General features: G+C 37.0%; 1 protein-coding gene across 5 annotated transcripts in view; it reads left to right on the top strand.

Annotated features, from left to right (window-relative positions):
• PPEF1 (protein phosphatase with EF-hand domain 1) overlaps nucleotides 1-16,056 on the top strand; it is a 126,780-nt gene extending 110,724 nt beyond the window's left edge. For all 5 annotated transcript variants that reach the window (XM_084790462.1, XM_084790459.1, XM_084790461.1 and 2 more), the window contains 7 exons: nucleotides 534-683; nucleotides 5,015-5,200; nucleotides 6,915-7,057; nucleotides 8,625-8,731; nucleotides 12,936-13,099; nucleotides 14,066-14,150; nucleotides 15,446-16,056. In XM_084790462.1, the coding sequence (XP_084646588.1) occupies nucleotides 534-683; nucleotides 5,015-5,200; nucleotides 6,915-7,057; nucleotides 8,625-8,731; nucleotides 12,936-13,099; nucleotides 14,066-14,150; nucleotides 15,446-15,645 (1,035 nt within the window). In that variant the 3' untranslated portion in view covers nucleotides 15,646-16,056. The remainder of the gene's footprint in view (nucleotides 1-533; nucleotides 684-5,014; nucleotides 5,201-6,914; nucleotides 7,058-8,624; nucleotides 8,732-12,935; nucleotides 13,100-14,065; nucleotides 14,151-15,445) is intronic.
• Nucleotides 16,057-23,506: the final 7,450 nt, after the last annotated feature.

Genomic DNA, 23,506 nt, shown 5'->3' with positions numbered 1-23,506 from the left:
GATTAGGCAAAGTGATCGATTGCTGACAGGTCTGGCTAAGAACTATACTGAGTTTAGTTTGAAGGGCTTCCAAGCTTTCAACCTGTGTCTGTCCCCTATGAAAACTGTCATAGACACGGATGTGGTTTCTTTTCTCATTTATCTTAGAAAATACAACAAAATCAAATGCATAACCCCCCTGAAAAGATGTTTCTTAACTCCTCAGAGTCCCGGGTATAGAGAACGGAGTCTTCTAGTTCCTTTGACAATGCCTTACAATATGTCTAGCAGCCACACATGTGCCTCTGGGGTCCCTTAGAATTCCTGATACCTTATAGTGTAAGGTAACATCTTTAGTTGCCAAATGCACAAAATGTTTTAATAGGCCCACCTTCCAGATATTAGTATATTAGCAATGCATATGGGGCAGGTGAGATAAGAAAGGGGACTATGTGTTTTTTTTTTTCATGGTTGAGGTGCAGTCTAGGCAGATTACCAACTGGAACTGAAGGGCCTGCATACAGGACTTAACTAAAGCATTTTATTTTTTGCAGATGAAATCTGTGTTGATGCCACCCATGTCAATAAATCAAGAAGGCACTGTTGACTTAAAGAGAAGTAAATCAGGTTCAATCACTGTTATAACAGAGAAAGCGGAATCAGACAGGTCTTCTGAACAGTTAACAAAGCATGAATGGGAACAAGTAGGTAACCAAAACATTCACCCGAGTGGTAACATCAGCTCATCAACAGTGACGATGTTGTCCCTTACAAAATATGGGCTAAAAATACTTTGCCTTTGTAAGCAGAGTATATCATCTTCTCTAAATCTCTCTATATATTTTGCATATAATCAAGTATATGATTTCTAGACTGAAAAAAGAAATCTAGAATTCAAGGAATGGATTATGAAAGAGAAACTAATTAAAAAAAAAAAGCTGTTAGCCCTTGTAATTTTAAGTCAATGAAAAATGGGCCTGGGAGGCCTGCAGAGACAGATGCACAACCAAGGACTATGCACAGTGTGGACCTAGATCCCCTGCTCAGATGTAGGTGATAGGCAGCACAGTCTCTTTGGGAGTCCCATAATATGGAGAATAAGGACTACTTCTGATATGGACTCTGGTGCCCATGTGCAGACCACTTCCCCTGGCAGGGCGGCCTTGCCAGAGCAAGAGGATACAGGCTGTACAGATGAGTCTTGATAGCTGGAGTCAGATGTTAGGGGAGGGGGGGCTCCCCTTTCTGAGGACTAGGAGAGGGGGGAGGGGCTACAAAGGAAGGAGGGTGGGACAGGGAAGAGACAAGGGAGAGGACTACAATTGGCATGTAAAGTGAATAAAATGTTTAATTAAATTAAATTTTAAAAAGAAAATCGAATAATAGATACTTCTTTGTTTTGTTGATAATAACTAAGACATAAATGAGTACAGTGATTTACCCAAGGTACCTTAGATAGGTATGGTACTCAAAGGGTAGGTTGGCTGACACTTATTCTGCTTCAGTAGTTTTCAAGTAATATGTACTTTAAGTGACTTTTAAAAATTTAAAAATAGTATCACATAACCTTCCCCTTCCTTTTCCTCACTCAAACTTACCCCATGGACCCTTTGCTCTAATTTAAATTCATGTCCTCTTTTCCTTTAATTCAGTGGCTCTCAACCTTCCTAATGCTAAGACCCTTTAATACAGTTCCTTATATTGTAGTGACCTCCAACCATAAAACTATTTTCACTGCTAATTCATAAATGTAATTTTGCTACCGTTATGAATTGAAAATGTCAATATCTGTGTTTTCCAATGGTCTTAGACAGCTTCTGTTGACCTGTTCCCCAAAGGGCTGTGACCCACAGGCTGAGAGCCACTGCTTTAATTGTTGGTATGTCTCTATCTCTGTCTATCTGTCTATCTACCATCTTTAATGTAAATATTGTATACATCCTGCTCAGTCCATATAATGTTACTTGTATTTTTTTCATAGTGCTAGAGATTGAGCACAAGCTTTGTGTTGGCTAGGCAAGTACTCTAATATTACACTAAATATGTTAGTCTTTAGTTTTGTGAGACAGGAACTTGTTGCATAGCCTAGGTTGGCTTAGAATTTTAGCCATCTCATCAGGCTCCTTCTGCCTTCTTATAGCATGTGCCTCTGTGCTCACCCCATATCATATAGACATTTAATTTATGTAAAATTTGACTATTGTATATCATAAAAAGAAAGAAAAAGATATTATGAGAGTTTACTTTCATATACTTTATCATGGAATGTCCACCCACTATCACATATACAAAACATTTCCTTATATGTATATTACTATATAGGGTTATGTGTATAACATAATGTATGGTGCTCCAAGGGTAGGTTAGGATACTTCTTAGAGAAAAATTGGCCTATAAATTACTATGTCCCATGTAGGAATTGAAAACTTAATCCTTTCCTAACAAAATATTACCCCTTATATTCCACGTTTCCTCCTTTGTTATACTATGAGTCACACACCCAAAATTTGAATTCATTGTATAGGAGTCAGATATGACTCAGTTTGAAATGAAAGTGTCATTTTTCTCATCAACACTTGAACTTAAAGGTGTTACATTATATTTATGTGTAGGGTACAATTGTGCCAATATTTGAATTCAGTGAGCAGGAAGGAGGCCCTTGGGGTGAGTCTTCTTTGGGAGATTTTAATTCTCACTTCAACTAGTCATCAAAAACTCCCTGTCTGCCCTGAGCCCGCTACTGAGTGTCTCTAGTGCGGACCAGGTACTGATCATTCCAGAGTGGCTCTTCTACTTTTGTTCTTCTTTTTGCCACTCTGTCTTTTCTCTTATTTATCTCCAGGTCTGCCTTTATGTCAAACCCATAAATGTAATGAAGGATGGTCAGACAACAACTACGAATGTCATGTTACTATACAGTAGAATCTATTTTCTCTTGAGTTCCATTCCAGAAGGATTTAGAGAGATTTTTAAAAATAGCAATAAAGTCAAATGTCTTCAATAATAAAAGAACAACAACCTGTAAATGGATTCACAGTCCAGTTTAGTGGTACAACCATTCCTGATTCTCTTCTTAAGACATGATTGAGACCTACTAGAGTAACTAAAGACTTTTTTCCTGTCTTAAAGAACATTTTATTCCTTTAGTTTTTCATCTTCTTCCTCCTTTCTTTTTTTATATTTTATTAATTTATTCATATTACCTCTTAATTGATATCCCATCCCTTGTATCCTCCCATTCCTCCCTCCCTCCCATTTTCCCCTTACTCCCCTCCCCTATGACTTCCTCCCCCTGTATATGCTCATAAGGTATCAAGTCTCTTCTTGGTAGCCTGCTATCCTTCCTCTGAGTGCCACCAGGCCTCCCCATCCAGGGGATGTGGTCAAATAGGAGGCACCAGAGTTTATGTGAAAGTCAGACCCCACTCTCCACTCAACTGTGGAGAATGTCCTGTCCATTGGCTAGATCTAGGTAGGGGTTTGAAGTTTACTGCACGTATTGTCCTTGGCTGGTGCCATAGTTTGAACAGGGCCCCTGGGCCCAAGAGGCATGTCCCGTGAAAGTCTTCACTTACCAGGAAAGTGGTACAGAGGGGAGGACATCCTATTGGGACTCTAGGTAAGAAAAACATGGGAGAATGGAGAAATAGAAGGATCCAGAGAATCTTAGAAACCTACAAGAAGAACTAAAGACTTTTGATCGAAGGGGCCTGAAGAGATGGCTCAGTCAGTAAAGTGCTTGGTGTGCAACCATGAGGTCCTGAGTTCAGATCTTCAGCATTGGCATAAAAGACAGGGGTGGGAGTGCACAGCTGTAATCCCAGCACTGGAGAGGCATAAACATGTGGATCTCTAGGGCTTGTTGACTAGTCAAACTAAATTATGGAGCTATAGGTTCAATGGGAGAGGAGAATAGTTGAAGAAGACACCCAATGTAGACCTCTGGCTTCTATACATGTACAAACTTTGAATTACATGCTTTTTCTCCAAAGAACCATGTAGGTGTGGAGGGGCTGGACATAGAGCTTAGAAGTAGCAGATTTGCCTAGCCTACACTAGGCCCTGGATTCAATTCTCTGGACATATAGCAACAACAGAGAAACCTATGGAAAATAGAAGACATTGAGAACCACTGTCTGTTAGAACCTTGTAGTACTTTGCAGGTCAACTGACCAAAATACCTGCTGGAAGGATTTTCAAAGTATGACCCAGACAGTTTTCTCAAGGTTATCACTGTCTTTAGTCATAGAGGGTTTTTTCCCACTCTTTCTTTTTTTCTCTTCTTTTTAAAAAAAAATATATTTTATCAATTTATTCGTGTTACATCCCAATTGTTATCCCATCCCTTGTATCCCCCCATTCTTCCCTCCCTCCCATTTTCCCCTTACTCCCCTCCCCTATGACTGTGACTGAGGGTAAGCTCTTGTAGTAGTATTATTTTTTTTTAAAAAAGAATGGGTCAAACATTCAATGTAGATTAGAGAGTGCAGCCTCCAATTTTCTGTGAAAATATTCTTAGAAGTTTGGGTTTTCAGTCCTGGGTATTGTGTGAACTTCCATGGTGTTGTGTGACCTGCATTTGCTTCTTCCAGCTACCAATGGAAATAATTAAGTTGGAAAAAAGTCATTGTGGGTTTAGAATACCTGGTGAAATCCAGTCAATGAGTAAATGTGCTGCTGAATTGGAGAGTATCCTTATGGCGGCAGAAGATCCAAGAAGTATTCTGGGCTGGTCTTGAAGAAACATGAACCACCATACCCATCTAAATTCAGAAGAAAAAGTAGTTCCTTCCAATGAACATATATTAGATGTTCTTAATATGTTTATTGGGTGGAAGATCTATCTAATCTTGACTATATTAAGAGTACCTAATTTGTGTTCATTGGAAGGAACTACGTTCTCTTCTGAATTTAGCTGGGCATGGTGGCTTTTGTCTGTAACTCCAGATACTTTTAATATTTCTGTCAAATAAGTTGGAATATAAAAGTGATAGGCTGTTACAAGCAGAAGCCTAATTTATCTTATTGTTCCAAGATTATTGACCTTCTTTGGAGTGACCCCAGAGGCAGAAAAGGCTGCTATCCAAACACAAACCGAGGAGGGGGCTGCTATTTTGGACCGGATGTTACTTCTAAGATTCTTCGTAAAAACCAGTTGAAGATGCTCATTAGGTCTCATGAGTGCAAACCTGATGGCTATGAAATCTGTCATGATGGAAAGGTAAGCTAATATCATGGATGAAATTCTCACAGGCACCTTTGCCACAAGCCTGGTTCTCTGCGCAGCTTTGTCCTTCTTTAAAGCCTATGAGATGTCTTCTGTAGTATCAAACAGAAAACAGACACTACAGGTGCTTCACTGTCCCATATCCTTTGAGATATCAGCTTATTCCTGAAAGTTCCCTACTCCCAGAAGCAGAAATTCATATATGTGACTGCATTAATTACTCTCCTCATTGCTATAGCCAAGGGACAAGAAGCAACCTGATATTCTCCATTTTCCCTTTTTCTCCCATCCAGGACCCATCCTAAGTGATGGTGCCATTCACACTCAGGGAAAGTCTTCCCTCCTCAATTGATCTTCTCTGGAAATGTCCTCACAGACACATCCAGAACTATGCTCTGCTCAGTAATCTGATCAAGTTGACAATTAAAATAAATCATCACAAGTGTACCTTTTTCCAACTCAATACCCTCGTGCATCACTTGAAACCATAACAGTGGTACTAAACACGCACACACACACGCACACACACACGCCCACACACGCACACACACACACACACACACACACACACACACACACACACGCACACATGTACACAGGCACACATGCACACATGCCCATACACTTAATTTTTTACTAATTGTAAGCCAACTCTCACATTACACAGTTGCAAAGTTCACCCTATATGTTTCCTTAGAAAGCACATCTAATCCAGTTTGTTCTCTTTCTTCTTTTTCAATTCTCTATGTAAGACAAAATATGCACAGCACACTTCCAGCACACTAGCAAGTTGCTTACTGTGGTCAGTTTAACTAGCACCATTAAAATGGAGTATCTTGTTCTCCTTTAGTTATGTCAATAAGGTAGAAGAGGTAAGGACTAAAAAACTGATACTTGTCCTCAGTTGTCATAGGATGGTTCTTTTTTTTTTTTTTTTTGCTTCATAGTGAATAAAAATAAATAACAATGAACATAGAGTCCTGTGGCATTTCCTTCTATGCTAAGAACATAATAGAATTATGTTCTTAATTCTGCTAATTCATTTTTGGCTCACACTAACAGTGCAAGATGAATGAGGTAAGTATTGTGTGGAAACTATTTGTAATTAAAAAGTAGCAGTGGTTCATCTGAAGTGACATTGTTATTACACCAGAACTGGACTCAAGCCAGTTGTCCTGTCACCAGCAAGTATTGTCTTTCCATATTCTACCTACCATGCTTCCAAGGCTGATTTTTTCTTATGATAGTGATCATAGTCCCATTTCATTGTGTCTCTGCTCTTAAAACATTCATTTTTATGTAGCTTAGAACCCTCTAAATTACCTGTCTTTGTGAGGAAAAAAAAAGAATGAGCTTCTAACTCTAACCAAGTTTTATTTTGAGCCCTCAGGCATCACAAGGTAAGAAAATAAGGGACTGATCCCCATGGAAAATTAGAATTTACAAGCTAAACATTAAAGAAAATTCTAAGATCTGGCACTGAAATAGTATGGGGGAGTTTGGGGCCATAACCTGGGGATATTGGGGAAGTATCCAATACTAGTAGAACTGGAGACACTGACTAAAGACTTTTCTTTTCCTTCAAGGGAATCACATGAAATCATATCAGACCTGGATAATTTGCAGAGATTATAAGCTTTTTTGTGTGGTTTTTATTGAATGACACTTTAAGAACTTAGTGAACTTGATCCTCTTTTTCTTTAATCAGGTCATTACTGTATTTTCTGCTTCTAATTATTATGAAGAAGGCAGCAACCGAGGAGCGTACATCAGAGTGAGTTATGGTACAGCTCCACAGTTTTTCCAGTACCAAGTAACTAGTACCTCATGCCTGAACCCTCTTCACCAAAGGTATATAGCTCTGAAAATACTATAGACTTTTTGTGACCAAATAGAATCAGTCCCATGTGACTAAGGGTAGCTCTGCCAGTAAAATTTCTAGTCATCATTATTGAGTTGTCTGTTTAGATTCTTTTAGTTTATATATCCTGTAGTTCTAGCTCTGTTGTTAGGTTCACATGTGTTTAGAGTTGTTTTATCTTCTATCATTATGAATTACTCCCCACTACTCTTACAGTTTTTAAAATATATTTTAATAATTTATTCATATTACATTTTCTACTTACAGTTTTATCTGTCTATTTCGTCTCCTATTAGAATGACACTTTATATATGGTTGCTGTTTTCTTGATTATTTGTTTTTTTTCTGTCTTGGTTATTTTTTTTTCTCTTTCATTTCAAGCTCTTTGTGCCTTTGAACCTAAAATGTCTCCTGTAAGGTAACATATAGTATGATCTTGTTTCATTTTGAAGTTATCTAGTCTCATAATTTCTGTATTTTTTAGCTGATTATTTAATTTACTTCCATATTCTGTTATTATTTATATACTTGGATTAGCATCCGCCATTTTATAGTTTTGACACATAGTTAACACTTTGTATTGTGGGTTCCATACTGAAAACATTAAAAAAATAAGTCTTTTCTGAAAATGAACAGACATTTTTCTTATCATATGCCTCAAATAATATAATATACCTATGATTTATATGACATTTATATTAAATAATATAAATAAACTATAAAATAGTATGAAGTTATATATCAGTTCTATGTAAATACTATGTCAATTTATTTAAGGCGCTTGAGAAGACTTAGATTTTTAAGGTTCATTTTATATCCCAGAGTCTATGCCACATGAACACTGAAGGATGTCTAGATCTTAAGACCTTTCTGTTCTTGTTCCTCCTTCAAATTATTTTTGTAAGTGATCTGTGGTAGAAGTTTATGTTGAGGTAGTTGACTAAAGTGTCCAAACATCAATCTACAGATTGTCTTCTCTTCTGACTTCTACTACCTCTGTCAAGTTGGGTGCTCTTCTCAGAATAGCCGCATCTAGTTTTGAAGTCCATGTTAGGGTCTACTCATGTGCATAGCTTCTTTTATCACAGACAGTGCCTATTTGGTTTCAGTAATATAATGATAAATTTCAAGATCTCATATAACAAGGTCCTTTTGTTCAAATAATTATTCATGTGAATCTTTCAAATCCAAGAACACTCTATTTAAAACATGTATAAAGGTACAAGGGCAGAACCAGCTGCACAAGGCTGTACTCTGATATGCACACATGTACTGTGGCAGTACTCACCACATCAAATCATCAAATACAAAATATAAAATGTCTAAAACATAAAAAGGACCAATATGCAAACAGCAACATTAATAATGATTTTTAAAATATCTAACAAATCTGCAAAATATGTATATAAATGCACATACATTTACTGTCTAACAACATAATATGTATAAACAGACAATGTATTTGAAGTGGAAACTGGTATGTTATAACATAGCACATGAAAATGAAGGAGAACAGAATGATTTTGTGAGGTTCTCTAAAATGTTCTCTTAATGCAGGGTGAGTGCTATGGAATCCAGTGCCTTAAAGATACTAAAAGAAAAAATGCTTTCACGAAAAACTGATCTCATCAGTGCTTTCCAGCTCCGTGACCAGAGTAGATCAGGTAATGTGATTTACAATTTCTTAACATATCTGGCTATATACAGAGTAAGTTTTCTTCAATGGAATTTTAGTTCTTCTTAGTTGCTAAAAAGGAATGATAGAAAAAATCCATTATTCGCAAAAGAAAAAAAATCAGAATGTATCTCCTCTTCAGTAAGCTTCTTTAAATTCAAGAAACTAACAACCCTGAATTAGACTTCTATTCTGGTCGCCTGTGCAGAGACAGATTCTGGAGGATGCAGAATTGTAATGCGTTTGTCAGCTTCACGGTAACTTAGTCTCATGACTGCCATTCTTTTGAAAGATTATTTGAGCCTGGCATAGTGACACATGCCTGTAATTCCAAGCCTCTGAAAAGCTAAGGCAGGGTAATTGTGAGTATAGGGCCAGTTTGGGCAACAACAAGATCCTGTCATAAAAAAAAACAAAAACAAGAAGAAGAGCAATCATAACAAAGAGATGATTTGTTTCACATATGGAAGCACAAAGCAATGAGTAAGCATCAAAGGTTAGATTGTCCTGGCATGAAGGCTAATGTTGTTCTACCAACTATCCTGACACTAAATTCTATCGTGGTAGGAAAATAGAAAAAGATGAATTTGGGGTTTCTGTACTTTCAAAGTGGCTAAATTTTATAATGTTCCCAACTGCATCTTTGAGGAAAACATCCTTAATTGTATCCATTAGTTACATTCAGAGGTGAGCATCAATTAGTTTGAGCTTGCAATTAAGGACTGCTAAGCAAACGAGGTGAGCTATGATGACTAAGAGTCAACAAAAACAGCAAATGACAGAGTTACTTTCCCCAAGGAAATCAGCTGTTGGAATTGTCAAATGCAAAATATAAAATGTCTCAGACATGAACAGGAACAAAGAAGAATCACGGATGTGTGTTTGGACAATCTGAAATATGATGATTTGAAGAAGTATCAAATAGTTACAGAGCCGGTGCTACACAGCTGTACTGCCAGCACTTGGGAGATGGTGACATTAAATCAGACATTTGAAGCCAGCCTGGACTACATGAAAGACTTTGTCTCAAAACAAAATTAAAAGCCAAGAGATTTATAGAAAATGCACAATGAATCTATTAAAGAAAAGACAAGACACCTCCACAAGAATTAGTTTGAGAGATAGGCATTTCAAGGCTAGCCTAACCTGCATAGTAACCCCAAGGCTAGCCTGCACTATGTAGCCAGATCCTGCTTCAAACAATTGTTATGAACAGCAAAATGAGAAGATTTAACTAACATCTAGTCAGAATCAAAGTCTAACATATATCAGGGCACCAGGAAGAAAGATACAGAGACTGTAAGGGAGGCAGGACATATTTAACATGGGAATGTCTGAAACTCTTCCAGGGCTGATGACAGACTCCTAGAGATAAAGAGGAACACGGATTCTTAAGCAGGATAAGTTATATTAACTCTATACTTTCATTCAAGTGCTTGGTGCTACAGAGCACCAAGAGGGAAGAGGGCCTTCAAATATAGGCAGAGGAAATACACATTCCTGCAAAAACACAACAGTTAGACTGGTAGACTAATTAGCAACTGAGAAAAAAAGCCAGTAGATCATATAGATGAAGACTGCAAGCTGTAGTTAGAAAAATAGGATGAAAACATGAACAGAAACACAGCTGGATACTACTCTGTTAATAGCGAACGAAGTAGATGCTGAGGAAATATATGTTACTAGACATGGCAGGGGGGACTTCATGATAGCAAACATTTAATTTGCCAGTCAAGTTTGTTCTACATGTTTACGTTCCTACTGAACTAGCCGCAAAAGATGTAAAACAAAACTGACAGAGCAACCAGCAGAAGTAGAAAAAAAACCTGCTATCATAATGGGAGATTTTAATACTCCTCCCTCAGGAAATGAAAAGAGACAGACCGAAGATTGTCACTATAGAATACACCAATACCCTAAGTGAGCAGAGTTATAGCTCAATATAATTGTCTTATTTAAGTTTTGTTTTGCTGTGAAGAGACACCATGACCATCGCAACTCCATACTTCCTCCATACCTGTTCCAACAAGGTCATTCCCTATGGGCCAAGCATTCAAACACATGAGTCTATGGGGGCCACAACTATTCAAACCACCACAATAATCTAACCGTAAAAATCACTTTTGGGATTCAGCATGGTGGCACATGCCTATAATCCCAACACTCAAGGAAGAGACAAGGCAATCATGAGTTCAGTACCAGCCTGATACATAACAAAATCCCTCCTTCTTTCTCTTTCCCTCCCTCCTCCTCCTCTCTCTCTCTCTCTTGAAAATAAGAAATGTACTTCTGAATTGTTGTAATTCTTAGATCAAAGAGTAAATCACAGTAGAAATTAAAATACTTAAGCTGAATGATAATGGAAATTCAACATGTAAAGTTTACAGAATGCAAAGTAGAGGAACATTGGTTGCTCTGAGTTCATATATATACATATATATTTTTTTTAAACAAAGCTGTTGTCAGCTAATAAGAAAATAGTTCTCTGAAGAAACTGGTGAATGAGAGATAAAGAGACCAAGTGAGCACACAAATTAGAGAATACGCATTCAATTACAAATAACCAATACTAAAAAAGAAAGAGATGTCATTATAGAATTTATAAACATTTATATCATAAGATACATTATGAAAACTTACAGCAATGAATTAGAACTTTACATCAAATAGACATATTCCTAAAATACATACATCTATATACACACACTCTAAACTGAGACAGAAATAAACCAAAAATCTTAATGAGGAAAATCTTATACTACCATCTCCAGAGAATAAGAACAGAATATTTTAGGAGGTCATCATAACCTTGGTGCTTAAGCCTAACAAGAAAAGGACAATTAAGGGCTCATTATGGATAAATTTATATGAAAAAAATCATAAATGAAATAGTCAAATATTAGAATATCACAACCAAGTTTGGCATTTGCTATGAATACTAGGAAATCCAAGTTGTTTTGTCATTCAGATGTAATTCACCATTTTATAAAGAGCTTATGTGATTCAGTCAAAAACAATTATATTTGATATTTTACTCTGTTTTTATGGTTTAGTTTTATTTTATTTAAAAAATATTGAGACAGGATCTCGAGAGCAATCTGGCCTCAAACTCCCTATGTAGCTGAGGACGAACCTGAACCTTTGATCCTCCTGCCTCCACCTCCTGTGTTTGTGCCACAATACCCTATTTATGTAGTACTGGGAATCAAAGCCAGGGCTCTGGGCATGTTAGACAAGCCCTCTACCAACTCAGCTTCATTCTAAGACCTGTTTTCATGGTTTGTAAAATCAGTTAGACAATTACGAATAAATGATGGAGGTGGTGGCAGCTCATGCCTATAATTCCAGCACTGGGGAGGTGGAGGTGGAAGGATAAAGAATTCAGGGCCACTTCAGCTATGTATTGTGTTCAAGGTATGGGCACTGTACACATATAGTATACAGACATACATGCAATCAAAACATTCATAAACATAAAATAAGCCTAAGAATGAAAAATAGGCTCTATATGTATTTATGTGTAAATATACTTAGAAAAAGGACATAAAAAGAATAGAATTGTTTATTCAAAATCATTTATGTGCTGGGCATGGCGGCTCATTCCAGTTAGAAAAGATGAAAGGAAAATTGCAAGTTTGAAGACAGCCTTCAGTTCAAGGCCAGCCTAATTATATATTGAGACTATGTCTCAAAAGCCAAGGTTTCACAATATAGCTTGGTGGTAGAGTGCTTGTCTATTGGACATACTAGGTTTGATCCCCAACATCAAGTTGCTTTAACTGAATATATATCTTTAATAACCAGAAAAATAAGAATTTCTGTGTTTTGATAAAATAGAATATGAAGGGCAAAAACATTAGTTGGGAAAATAGATGGATGATAAGCTAAAGTATTAAAAGTGAAAGTAAGTCTTATGTTTTCAAATCTTCTGTAATACTTTACTTTGTGTATTAGGTAAAGAGAAAACAATTTAATGTTTAAGAGGAATTTCTTACATGTGACAGTAAGATTTCTAGAACGTGAAAGACTTTCTTTACTTATTCCTCCCATAAGGCTTTGGGGCCTAGTAGAGCAGATTGTGGAGGAGAGCAGGCCTTAAACCCACAGGTTGTCCACTAGCTCTGCGAAAGACCTTGCATCTTTATTTTGTCAAATTATACACCAATCACATGGGCTCTTGTCGTTGCTGTTAGGAAGGATTTCATTGGCCCAGTGGGCTTTTTCTATGGAGAGCGTTTTGGGCCTGAACTTACCATGGAGATCTTTGAGTTCACACCTTGTAAGCATAGACTCTGATGGAAATGTCGACTACATGTCCAGCTTCCAGGATCTCCACATTGAAAAGCCCGTGAAAGACGTGAGTGGCATTAGTTCCGGCTAAAAATCAGGTTAGGTAAAAACACCCTTTGGACAACCTCTAAGCCACTTAGTGCTTTCAATAGTTGGGAGTGGAACTATCTAATGGATGGGAATGGCAGTCTCAAGAAAGGCCAAAAGGGGATCTCCCAGGAACTCGGTGAGAGATTTGGGAAATGTGTGTCTTCTCTTTAGAATAGACAAGAAAAATAAGCAAACGCTTTGTGATCAGATCTATGTCAAATCTGATATTCTTATGTCCATCAGAAGGGCAGACATACCATTTATACACTCAACATATAAATAAGACTTGCTGATGTTCCTTAGAATATGCCTTGAGGTACTAAAAGATATAAAATATCTTTAAAATGGCAATACTACGGGAACACTGATCAGATCCCGTCATTAAATAGTTAGCAATTCATCAGTAGTTAGTTATAATGTCAAACTGATGGGATACTGAGAAGAATGGAAAGAAGCATGCATGCTAGATGGAAAAATATTCACAGGAAGGCCTTGGGTGGTAGAGACAGTTGACCATGGTGACTCAGGTCATTGGCCTCTACACAGAGAGCCTATGATTCAAATCTTATTCAATAGCCATCTTATCTCTAGGAAAATTGCTTTATCTGTGTTTTCAGTCCCTATTTTTTAAGGCTATAAACGATGAACTAGAACAATCTGTGTAGACTTTTCTGAAGATTGGCAATTATTATTTCCTGCGGTTGTATTAACTCTTTGTCCCCGCAGAACAGAGGAGTAAGTCTTTAATCTGATTCAAAATGGTTAGGCCAAGGGAGCACTTGCCTTTTGTATACACAAGGCCCTGGGCTTATTTCTTAGCACCATAAAAAGATAAATAAAGAAAAAGAATTTGTGAGATTATTTTATATTTGTTATGTTTGCTAAAAATTAATCTATATTGTTAATTCTCAATGTTTTTCCACTCATAAAATCTTTATTCTAGATGAAATATGATCTAATTGAAACTCTGTATAGATACCGGTCTGACTTGAAAATCATATTTAATATCATCGACACTGATCACTCAGGTAAATGAATGTTGATTAGTTCTGGAGTAATAGAAAGCAAAAGCCAGTTTGTTTCTTCGAACCCAGGACTCAGTTTTAATCTATTTTATTCTTCATCCAAACTTGATGAAACATGAAGGGAAAGGGTAAATTTAATATTGGTAATTTAACTTGGCCACAAAATCTGTGCTGGAGACCATAGAGTTCTACAGAAGCCTTAATAGCCACTGGAATAGCTTCTTTTATAAATCACCAGCAGAGACAAGACCAATTAAAAGATAATTCACTTTCTGGTTTAGTAACTAAGTTAATATGAAACAGGAGTTTTAATTTTGTTTGAGGGACTGAAAACTTGGTTTTAACTTAGCTTAGATATATAATTACTGATTTTTACGTTTTTCTTTTTTCATGACAGGGTTTCTCTGTGTAGTTTTGGCTGTCCTGGACTCACTTTGTAGACTAGACTGGCCTTGAACTCACAGCAATCTGCCTGCCTCTGCCTCCTGAGTGTTGGGATTACAGGTGTGCGCCACAGCTCCCAGCTAATTACTCATTTTCAAACTTAAAAATGCAGGGCTGGGAATACAAGTCAGTGATAGATTGTCTATTGTGTATGCAGCTCTAGGTACCATCCTCAGCACCCTACCACTACCCCTACCTCTGTGCAGAGACATTTGAGTGTGAGAAATATCAATAGTAAGCCATGCGAGTAGATTTTTGCAGATAAGAGCAGGCAGCAGTGGGTTTATGAGATGACTTGCTTGTTGGGCAAAGGTGTTCATTGCTGACCATGATGACCTGAATTCCATCCCTGAAACCCACATGGTAGAAGAGTGGAAGGAGAAACTGACTCTCTCAAGTTGTCCTCTGAGCTCCCTATTTGCACTAAGTCATGGGCTGTGTGCACACATGCACCCGTGTATACACACACACACCATGGAGGGGGGCAACATCATGTTATTGACTCTCAGGGTACCTTCTCCTGCTTTGATGTTTCTCTCTTTTCTGCCATCCTCCTCTGTGTCCTGTACCCTTGGATTTTAGTTCTTAGAATTTCTGTGTCACTTTCATCCACATCCACTCATTTCATCACCGTTTACTCTTTTTGTCATTAACATATTCTCAGGATCCTTGGTAGTTGCAAATGACACTATGTTTCCTATGTTTAGGATCTTTCCCTTTTTCCATCAGTATTTTGATCCTCAGGCATATTAGTGAGCTTGTAAATGGTACTATTCAATCAGTGTGGCTTCTCCCAAGCTCTTATAGGTGCGTCTTAACATTAGCACTTACCACCTTCTCCTGTTTCCTTTTAGGCCTCATCTCCATGGATGAATTTCGGACCATGTGGAAACTTTTCAATACTCATTACAATGTTCAAATTGATGATTCCCAAATCGATGAGCTTGCCTGCAAAGTGGACTTCAACAAAGATGGAAACATAGACTTTAATGAGTTTTTAAAGGCTTTCTATGTAGTACATAAATATGAGGTGCCAGACAGCTATTCTGCTTAAGATGAACAAAAAGTTCCCTCAGCCTCCTTGAAAGCAGCAGACCCCAACAACTTCCAGTCTTAACCAAGGCCCTTGAAATTCATAGTAGTAGAGAAAAGTAGACCCTAATTCACACAAGTAGAAGCATAGTTTGAGTGTTCGCAGTCCTTAGCAAACTGTTATTGGAAAGGCTATGTTAAATTTCAGTTGATAAGATTTACTTCCAGTGTTAAGATCCAACCATTGCCAGTGATGAGCTTGGTTTGAGCCTAGTGCTGGCCTCAGATGACACCTAACCAGGAGTCCAGAAAAAATTGTAAGCATACCGAAAGAAACCCACAGAACAGGAGTGGAAACTATGAACTATAACATTTGTAAGGGGCTGAGAGTAATACTAAGCTATTGCTGAAATAAAGTATTTCCATCATCAAACCATGATCATTTTCAGTGACCTTCAGTGGATGGGGAAACCACATTCAGGGATGAGGGCCACATCAGAATCTTGGGAGAGACTGAGAGCAACAACAAAATCCCTATTTTTTCCTATTGCTGGAAATAAAAAGTCAATATATTCAGATTGAACCCTGTAATTAATATGCTCTAACAACCTGACTGAGAAGACAGTGCCTTGGTTGTATACACTATAAGCTTATTCTGTTATTCTGATTACATATCAAACAACTGACTTCCATCAAGAGAGAGGCTATATTTCATTATTTTTAAAGCTTTGGAACTTGAAGATCAAGAAACAATCCAGATAATGCTAACCTGCCTGCTACATATATCAGAAATAATGAATAAACTATACCAGACATCTTTTGAAATGAATTAACTAAACTTATAGAAAAGCATAAAAACCCTCCAGGGCCAGGAAAACAATGTAATTCAAACCATGGTAATATTTGCATCCGACAAGACAGGTTTTAATGCTGTTGATATGAAAATGCAACTTTTCACCTTGAAGAATACATGATGATTTATTTAAATATGTATGACCATGCTCAGAAATCTGTTACCCCAATTCTACATTACAACATGGCAACAGTTTCATAATTTCTTACAGTAACAGAAAAAAGATTCATAAATCAAAACACATGAATACATTGGAGGAAACATCAGGTAAGCAAAGTGTGGGAATCTCCATCACAGGTCTCACATGGTAGTTGATGGCACTGTGAGAGTGGATTGGTGGAAGTTAGTGGCTTGTCAAGAATACATCTGAAAGACTCTCTGCTCAGTCATTATTTTTTAATTAAAATATAATTACACCCTGTTTTCCCTTTCCCCCCTGCAACATCTCCCATATATACCTCCTTCCTCCTCTCCCCTCTCAAATTCATGGCATTGTGTTAAACCTAGGAGTGGGCAGTGAATGGCTTTTAAAAGGACTGAAAATAACACAAATTAATTTGACTTTGTCTGAAACATTTTAATTTTCTATAATCACATAATGAAACCATTTGGCTTTGTATAATCTTTAACACAGGTGCAGCTCTTTTTTCCTTCCCCACTGAGAACTTCAGTTCTTAGTGCAAAGAATATTATTGAGGGTTAAAAAAGAGATCATTACTAAATACTGAAAGGAATAATTTGCAAAGAAGAAGAAAATAATTTTAGGTGTATGCACATCTAATAACAAAGCTTTAAAATGAATGCAAAAATTTGCATAAGGGCTGGGCTAAGTTGATAGAAGCTTTGTGATATACCTTTATAAACGTATTATGCAAATATAAAATAAACTTATGGAAGATTGGACAGCCTAACTAATCCACCTGATTTGTCATGTATATATGTAAATTAATATATACAAATGTATACATATATATATACTATATATGTGCACGTGCAAGCATATCTATGCAACTCTGAAATCAAATTTTGAAATATTTTTAAGATCAACTCTAAAAAAGAATACACAGTTTAAGCACACAAGAACATTCATAAAAACTGACCACAGCACAGTCCACAATTACAAATCAATAAAATAATTCTACTTCAATTAAATTATAAAAACAAATATGAACAAAGCTCTGGGTTTGAGCTCCGGTACTAGAAAAAAAAAAAGTAAAAAGCTAGCCATATTAATGGAGACTAAAAAAGTAATATTACTATAGATTTACAATAAAACCCTGCCTAAAAGCATTACAGAGGACCAATGGTTGCTTTTTTTTCCTTTTCTTTCTTTCTTTTTTTTTTTTTTTTTTTGCTTGGTTGGTTGGTTGATTTTGTTTTGTTTTGCTTACAATTCCAGGTCCCAATCCATCTTTCCAGGGAAGTCAAGGCAGGAATATAAAACAGCTAGTCACTCAGAAATTTAGACGCACTGAGATAGGAAAGATGTTTTCTTCAAGGCTGTCAAATACAAATAGCCAAAACACTAAAAATGTAACATTTATATAATTCTTGATTGTGTCACAGTTCTTCTTGCTATAGGTGATCTATTGTATATGAGTGTAATAATATAAGTGTATATATAAAAAACTAAAATAACAACAATAATAAAAAACAGCTAGTCACATCACATCACAGTCAAGTGCAAGAGAGAATATACATGCCCTTGCTTGTGTTGTACTGCTTTTTAAAAATTAATTTATTCAGAGTACTTCTCAATTGTTATCCCCTCATTTGTCTCTTCCTGTTCCACCCTCCCTCCCTCTTTCATCCTATTCCCCTCCTCTAGGTCTGTGACAGAAGGGGGCCTCCTCCCCCACCATATGGTCACAGCCTATCAAGTCTCATCTTGGTAGCCTGCCTATTCTTTCTCTGAGTGCCACCAGGCCTCCTCACCAAGGGGAAGTGGTCAAATATGGGGCACCAGAGTTCATGTCAGTCAGAGTCAGTCCCCACTCTCCACACAACTGTGGAGAATGTCCTGTCCATTGGCTAGATCTGAATAGGGGGTCTAGGTTTACTGCATGTATTGTCCTTGTTTGGTGCAGTAGTTTGAGCAGAACCCCTGGGCCCAGATCCGCCCATCATGATGTTCTTCTTGTAGATTTTTAGAACCCTCTGGTTCTAGGTCTGGGCTATGTGTTGTACTGCTTTTTTCACTAGCTTTTTCCTTTCTGTCTTATATAGCTCAGAACCCTCTGTCTAGAGCAGTGTTCTCAACCTTCCAACCGCTGTGCCCCTTTAATACAGTTGTTGTGACTCTCAACCATAAAATTATTTTTATTGCTACTTCATAACTATACTTTTGCTACTGTTATAACTTGTAATGTAAATATTTTTGGAGATAGCGGTTAGCTGAAGGGGTTGCAACCCGCAGGTTGAAAACCACTGCTCTAGAGGGCTGGTACCATCCATAATGAGCTGAGCAGCAGTTGCAAGGAGGAATTCAACCTATGTGTACAATACTCCTTCCCTCTTGTCTCATATCAAAACTGGGGTGTGTGTGTGTGTGTGTGTGTGTGTGTGTGTGTGTGTGTGTGTGTGTGTGTGTGCGTGTGTGTGTGTGTGTGTGTGTGTGTGTGTCTGTCTGTCTCTCTCTCTGTGTATGTGTGTGTATGTGTGTTTTCTTAGAGAGTTTGCTATGGAAAATGGCTTTCAAGATTAGTGTTGAAGTGTCATCTAGTGTTTCTAAGTGTCAGAAAGCTGTTAGGTACCTTATGGAGAAAATACATATGTTAAATAAAATTAATTCAAGCATGCGTGATAGTATTATTGGCATGAGTTTAGTGTTAATGAATCAACAAAACACAGTAAATGAATTATATTTAAAAAGAAATACTTGTAAAACAAGATATATATTGGTCAGTTGACAGAAATGGTGGCCAAAGTCTGGCAGGAACCCAACCCTTTATTTTCCCAAGGAGCATTCTTTCAATATTTATTAATTCAGTGTTCACTTAGAAATATATTCTAAGTGAATATATACTCAAAATACTGTAAATAATGAGAATCAAGAAGGTTTTCCAAATATTTTCTTTATTATTATTTTTTAAATTTTGCTTTTCAAGAGCATTTATCTGTTTAATCACTACAAATGATTTAGGGGTACTCACTGAATAGTTTATTCTATTTTACTTATTTGTAATGGCACTTCTGTCATATAGTAAGCTCCCTCATACACATGGCTCTCATGTTAGGCTGCTTGTTACCATCCACTGATCTCTGGGACTATTTATACACAAATGCTTCATGTATTGGATACTATGGGTTTATAATTGTCTTGCTTTCTAGCAGCATTGGCCTGGATTCTTTGAATTTCTTTGGTCCTTTAGCCCTCTGTACACATACTAGAATCAGCCTGTCAATTTTGTGAAATCAGCTATTTAATTTTAATAGGAATTGCATTGTTTATAAATTATCCTTTACTGTAGTGACTCTTTCTGGTCATAAGCATGACATATTTTCCAATTATTTTAGAATGTTTTCACCTACATTAAAATGTCATTTCTATAATCTTTAGAAGAGATTTATTCCAAAGTGGGGTACTGGGAGGAACTGGGGGAAAGAAAGGGAAGACAGGAGAAATGGTGGGATTATAATCTCAAAAATAAATAAAATAAAAATGATTAATGCCAAGTTATACTGTGAGTTTTTGATATTGTTATTGTCCTATTCTTTTGCTTTTAAATCTTCTTGCTTGATCCCCCATACAGAGTTCTAATCTTAGAGTTTGATTCTGTTTTAGTCTCCAGCTGCTTTCTGTGTTTCTTGTATGATCTGTATGTATTTGTGGGGGCAAGCCTATTTATGTGTTTGTACTATGTGTAGACACTTGATCAGTCTGGATTGTTCAGTTGGGAGCTTTGTAATTTTTCATTGTGAACTCATCGCTCCTAGCGCTTTCGTGTTTGTATGTCTGGAATATTCCATGATATTTAAGATGTGGGAGCTATTTTTCCATGTCTTTGTTGGATTTGTTCCCAGGGGTATCATTGCTTAAGGAACTGGTCTTATGTAACTTTTTAGTCTGGAGTCTCTGAATTATGTGGGTAGAGTGAAAACAGTATGAATTGTAGTCCTGTGGTTTTAAAACCTCAGAGAGCTTTTATTATTTTCCCACCCAAAGCCCTGTTGCCCCATAGTCTCTCTTGTTTTTAAATCCTTTCATAAATAAAATAGTTCTTTGAGGGTCTTGGCTTTATGTAAAGTTCTGAGTTTAATTCTCTACCCACTAAAGCTCAGAGCCTCATTTCCTGTGCCTGTGTAGGGGTATTAAATCCCAAACCCCTAGGTTCTGGAGACAAATACCCCCTGTTATCTCAAGCATTCACTCTTCTGCTTTTTCTTTTTCCCCTTTGTTTCTGGCACCTAGGGGTTGGCTTTTATGATTTGTGAGCCTAGTTGTACATTTAAAATAATCATGCTAGATTTTACTCAGTGTATCTAAGTGATTATAGTAAAGGGATTTTCATGTTGTCTGAGTTTCTATATTACTAGCAGTGATAGAGTTTTTGTATTATTTAGCATGATAATAGACTGCATTCTTCGTAGTTTTTAATAATCTTTAGACTTCATATTTTTATCCAGTGATTAAGTGTTCATAATATTCAGGGCATTTGGATTATATAATGTGTCTTTTATTAGGCCACAATTTTAATACCTTGGTAGGACTTCTGAATTTCTGTAGCAATTTTTACATAAAAGGTATCATGTATTTTTTTTAAGCTACACTTAAAATGGATGACCCTCATCCATTCTTCCTGACATACAGAAGTCATATTAACCCACTATAGGACTTTCCATATTTTTGTTCTCTGCAAGTAAATCTGTATAAGACCATTTATAGTCTCATATATGTGTATATTTACAACTTTAAGACAATAACAGAGTGTTTATTTTGTGCTGCATTAAAAATGGAATTAGATCATCATTTTCCACACTCTGTTTTTACTATTATATGATGCTGAAGGCCCAGGGAGCTGTTTCAGTTCCTGCTTGTTTATCTTTTGAATGCTGGTACATTTGAATGTGACCTCCAAAGTTCATGTATTGAAAACTTAATCTCGATATTCATATGTTAATGATTTTAGAGAAAGGACTTCTACTAAGTAAGTAGACTAGAAAGGGCCATTGGGGTGAGGGCTTCATGATGGCATTAAGTGCTCTAAGAGGAAGGGAAACCTGAGCCAGCACGTTTTCCCTGCCTTGTGATATCATCTTCTTGCTATGCTGGAAACTACATGGTGGAAGGAGAGACCTTACTCTCCAAGTTGTTCTCTTCTCTGACCTCCACATGCACACTGTGGCACCTGTGCATTTATGAATACACATGTACAAACATATCAATAAATAAATATAAATATAATTTTAAAACAAAATAGATTATTACTGTTAGGATTCTGCTTCAGTCTGCCTACTTATGAAGTCATTGCTTATCTGCCATGAAGGACAGACTGTCCATGTGGCCCTCTCTCTATTTCCTCTCACTCTTACCCTTCTATTTTCTCTACTCTCTCTTCTTATTCTCTCTCTCTCTCTCTCTCTCTCTCTCTCTCTCTCTCTCTCTCTCTCTCTCTCTCTTTCTCTCTCTCTCGGGTATCCCTCCCCTTTTCCTTCTCCCCCATGCTCATTTAATAAACTCTTCTACAATATAATATCTGCTGCCTGGTACCTTGTATCTATCATTACCTTATTAATTAATATATAAAAATTACCAGTGCCCCAAAACCACTCCCACATATGCCTCCTCTTGTCTCTCACCCCCTAAGGTACTCATCATCCTGATGTTAACATAGATTTCTTTAGCCTTGTGAGGGGGGAATTCCATAGAAAAGAAACCATTTAATAGTATTCTATAACATTATTATTTATAACACTCATAATGCACTTACATTTAGTTATTAATTATGATGCCTTATAATAGCTCATTATGTAACTATATCAGAATTTATTCGTCCATCTACTAGTAGACTTTGGAGCTATTATGGACAGTACTGCCATGAACAAATTGTTCTTAATCTACTCTTTTTAACTACTGTAATATATTAAGTGCTGTGTTGGACTGCCTTTAATTCGGTTATTCTGCTTTGAGTAATGGGATGCTTTATATTTATTATAAACTGGACAGGATCCAGAATTACCTTGGAGACAAATCTCTGGGCATGTCTGTGAAGAATGTTCCATATTAGAGTAATTGGGGGAGGAAGCCCCTTAACTATGGGAAGCACCATTCCCTGGGCTGGGGTCCTAGACTGCATCAAAAGAAGAAGGCTGAGCATAAATATTCATCCCTCTTTGCTTCCTGACTGTAGATTCAATATAATCAGTTAGCTACCTTATTTTCCTAGTACTGGGGCTACCTTGCCATGATGAACTATATTCTCAAAATGTGAGTCAAAATAGACCATTATTTTCTTAAGTTGGTTTTTATCAGAGATTTTATCACAGCAAATGTACCCAATACAGAAACTTGATACAGAAACTGTGGTCATTGCTATGATAATTCTGACCATGTGATGCTTGGGCTATTGGAACTGGGTTACAGGATGAGTGTGGAAACATTTGGAATATTGGGCTAAAAAATCTTTAGAGCCTGGAAGCACAGAACAATAGTCCATTCTGGTAGGAGTCTAAAAGATGAGAATGCCGAAAGAAAGAGACACTGAGGGCCAAGCTCATGTGGTTTTAGGAGGAAAGAAAGATTTTTATCATGAACTAAGCTAGAGGCCATTGCTGTTGCATTCTGGCAAAGAATGTGGATGCATTCTTCTTGTGTCCTATTACTCATTTCCCTTAACAAAACATGGAGAAAGGAGAGGACACACACACATGAGGGGGGCGGGGACAGAGGAGAGAGACAGACAGAGACAGAAATACAGAGGCAGACAGAGACAGAGATAGACATAGAGAAATAGAAAGAGATGAAGTTCCATGAGGAAAGGAATATGAACAAGTTAAAGCTGTGAATAATTGGAAAGTGTCCTGAGGGCAA

Source organism: Acomys minous (genome assembly GCF_964271855.1).
Source record: "Acomys minous genome assembly, chromosome: 7".
Taxonomy (NCBI): Eukaryota; Metazoa; Chordata; class Mammalia; order Rodentia; family Muridae; genus Acomys; species Acomys minous.
Note: the sequence above shows the minus strand (reverse complement) of the source record. Positions and strands in the feature narration are given on the sequence as shown.